The sequence below is a fragment of the Mandrillus leucophaeus genome, unplaced genomic scaffold (assembly GCF_000951045.1).
Source record: "Mandrillus leucophaeus isolate KB7577 unplaced genomic scaffold, Mleu.le_1.0 Scaffold52, whole genome shotgun sequence".
NCBI lineage: Eukaryota > Metazoa > Chordata > Mammalia > Primates > Cercopithecidae > Mandrillus > Mandrillus leucophaeus.
Window position 1 is genome coordinate 3,444,889 of NW_012105586.1, and position 2,417 is coordinate 3,447,305.

The window sequence follows — 2,417 nt, forward strand, 5'->3', positions numbered from 1 at the left end:
ATATTCATGGTAGAAGATGGATGATAGAAAATACAGAAAATTATGAACATCTTAATGCCCATAATGCCACCATATGCAAGTATAATCATTACTTTTTTTTTTTTTTGTTTTGTTTTTGAGATGGAGTCTTGCTCTGTCGCCCAGGCTGGAGTGCAGTGGTGCAATATCAGCTCACTGCAACCCCCGCCTCACACGTTCAAGCAATTCTCCTGCCTCAACCTCCTGAGGAGCTGGGATTACAGGTGCACGCCACCACGCCAGGCTAAATTTTTGTATTTTTTAGTAGAGACGGGGTTTCACCATGGTGGCCAGGCTGGTCTTGAACTCCTGGCCTCAAGTGATCCACCTGCCTTGGTCTCCAGGTGTGCTGGGATTACAGGCATTAGCCACCACACCCGGCTGAGATCTGATATGTTTTTGTATTACAGTGAAAAACAAACAAACAAAAGAATCATAAATTGCTGCAAAGTTTCCATCTGATTCATAAAATGCCAATACCTGTTGAACAATGAAATACATAACCTAGGTGGCATAGATGTGCACTGAGGCGGTGAGGCAGTGCGTCCATGTACCAGGTCCCCTCAACCCCAGCACATGCAGATACTGGTCATGTGCGATGCCACCCGCTTTGGGAGTACCTCGTAAAACACTAGAATAGGAAGTACTGTGAGAGCACAGCTTTGGGGAGTGATTTTATGATATACACAAGGAAATTAATATATTCTGAATTCTTCTTCAGGGTCACTTGCCCCTGAAATCATTTGCTGCAGTTTGTCAGAAAGACGGATCTTGGGACCAGCCAATGCCCTCGTGCAGCAGTACGGTCATGTGGTGACTACAATCCCCATAACTGCCCGGAACTCCCTCTGCTGCTAACTGTTGCTGCTTCTATTGCTTCTCTGGTTTTCTGTTTCTTTCTTTTCTTTTTCTTCTTCTTCTTCTTCTTCTTCTTTTTTTTTTTTTTTTTTTTTTTTTTTTTTTTTCTTTTTTTTTTTTTTTTTTTGAGATAGGGTCTTGCTCTGTTGCCCAGACTAGAGTGCAGTGGTGTGATCTTGGCTCACTGCAACTTCTGTCTCCCAGGCTTAAGCAATCCTCCTGCCTCAACCTCCTGAGTAGCTGGGACTACAGGTGCCTGACACCACGCCTGGCTAATTTTTGTATTGTTTGTAGAGACAGAGTTTTACCATGTTGCCCAGGCTGGTCTCGAACTCCTGACCTCAAGTGATCCGCCCGTCTCAGCCTCCCAAAGTGCCAAGATTACAGGCGTGAGCCACTGTGCCTGGATCCTTGGTTTTTTAATGATCCGTTTATCAGCACTTGAATTTCAAATTTGCTTCTTTTCTCCCATCTCTCAGTGCACTCTTAGAGGTTAAAACAACCAACCCACTAGGGAAGGGATATGCTTAGAAAAGCATGTTCTTTGACAAGTTGTTTTTTGTTTTTTGTTTTTTCTGAGACAGGGTCTTACTCTGTTGACCAGGTTGGAGTACAGTGGTGTGATCGCGGATCATGCAACCTCTGCCTCCTGGGTTCAAGCGATTCTCCCACGTCAGGCTCCCCAGGAGCTGGGAGGCACTACCAGCACATGCCACTATGCCAGGCTAATTTTTGTATTTTTTTGGTAGAGATGGGGGTTTCACCATGTTGGCCAGGCTGATCTTGAACTCCTGACCTCAGGTGATCTGCCCACCTTGGCCTCCCAAAGTGTGAGTACGTGTCTGTGTGTGTGTGTGTTTGAGATGGAGTCTCACTCTGTCACCCAGGCTGGAGTGCAGGGGCAATCTCAGCTCATTGCAACCTCTGCCTCCCAGGTTCAAAAGATTCTCGTGCCTCAGCCTCCTGAGTAGCTAGGATTACAGGCACATGCCACCACACCCCGCAAATTTTTGTATTTTTTTGGTAGAGATGAGGTTTCACCATGTTGGCCAGGCTGGTCTCGAACTCCTGACCTCAAGTGATCCACCTGCCTCAGGCTCCCAAAGTGTGTTCTTTGACAATATTTTTTTTTTTGGAGACGGAGTCTTGCTCTGTAGCCCAGGCTGGGGTGCAGTGGTGCAATCTTGGCTCACTGCAACCTCCACCTCCTGGGTTTAAGCAATTCTCTGCCTCAGCTTCCTAAGTAGCTGGAACTACAGGCACACGCCACCACACCTGGATAATTTTTTGTATTTTAGTAGAGACGGGGTTTCACCGTGTTGCCCAAGCTGGTTTGAACTCCTGAGCTCAGGCAATCCGTCTGCCTCGGCCTCCCAAAGCACTAGGATTACAGGCATGAGCCACAGTGCCTGGCCTGACAATATTTTTCTAAGTATAAAAATAATAATATTCATGGTAGAAGATGGATGATAGAAAATACAGAAAATTATGAACATCTTAATGCCCATAATGCCACCATATGCAAGTATAATCATTACTTT

At 45.7% G+C, this 2,417-nt stretch overlaps 1 protein-coding gene across 1 annotated transcript in view; it reads left to right on the forward strand.

The window, feature by feature from the left end:
- The window catches only part of MASP2 (mannan-binding lectin serine peptidase 2), a 21,925-nt gene that overhangs the window by 12,409 nt on the left and 7,099 nt on the right, over positions 1 to 2,417 (forward strand). The window contains exon 8 of the mRNA XM_011996608.1: positions 740 to 818. Coding sequence (XP_011851998.1) covers positions 740 to 818 — 79 coding nt within the window. The remainder of the gene's footprint in view (positions 1 to 739; positions 819 to 2,417) is intronic.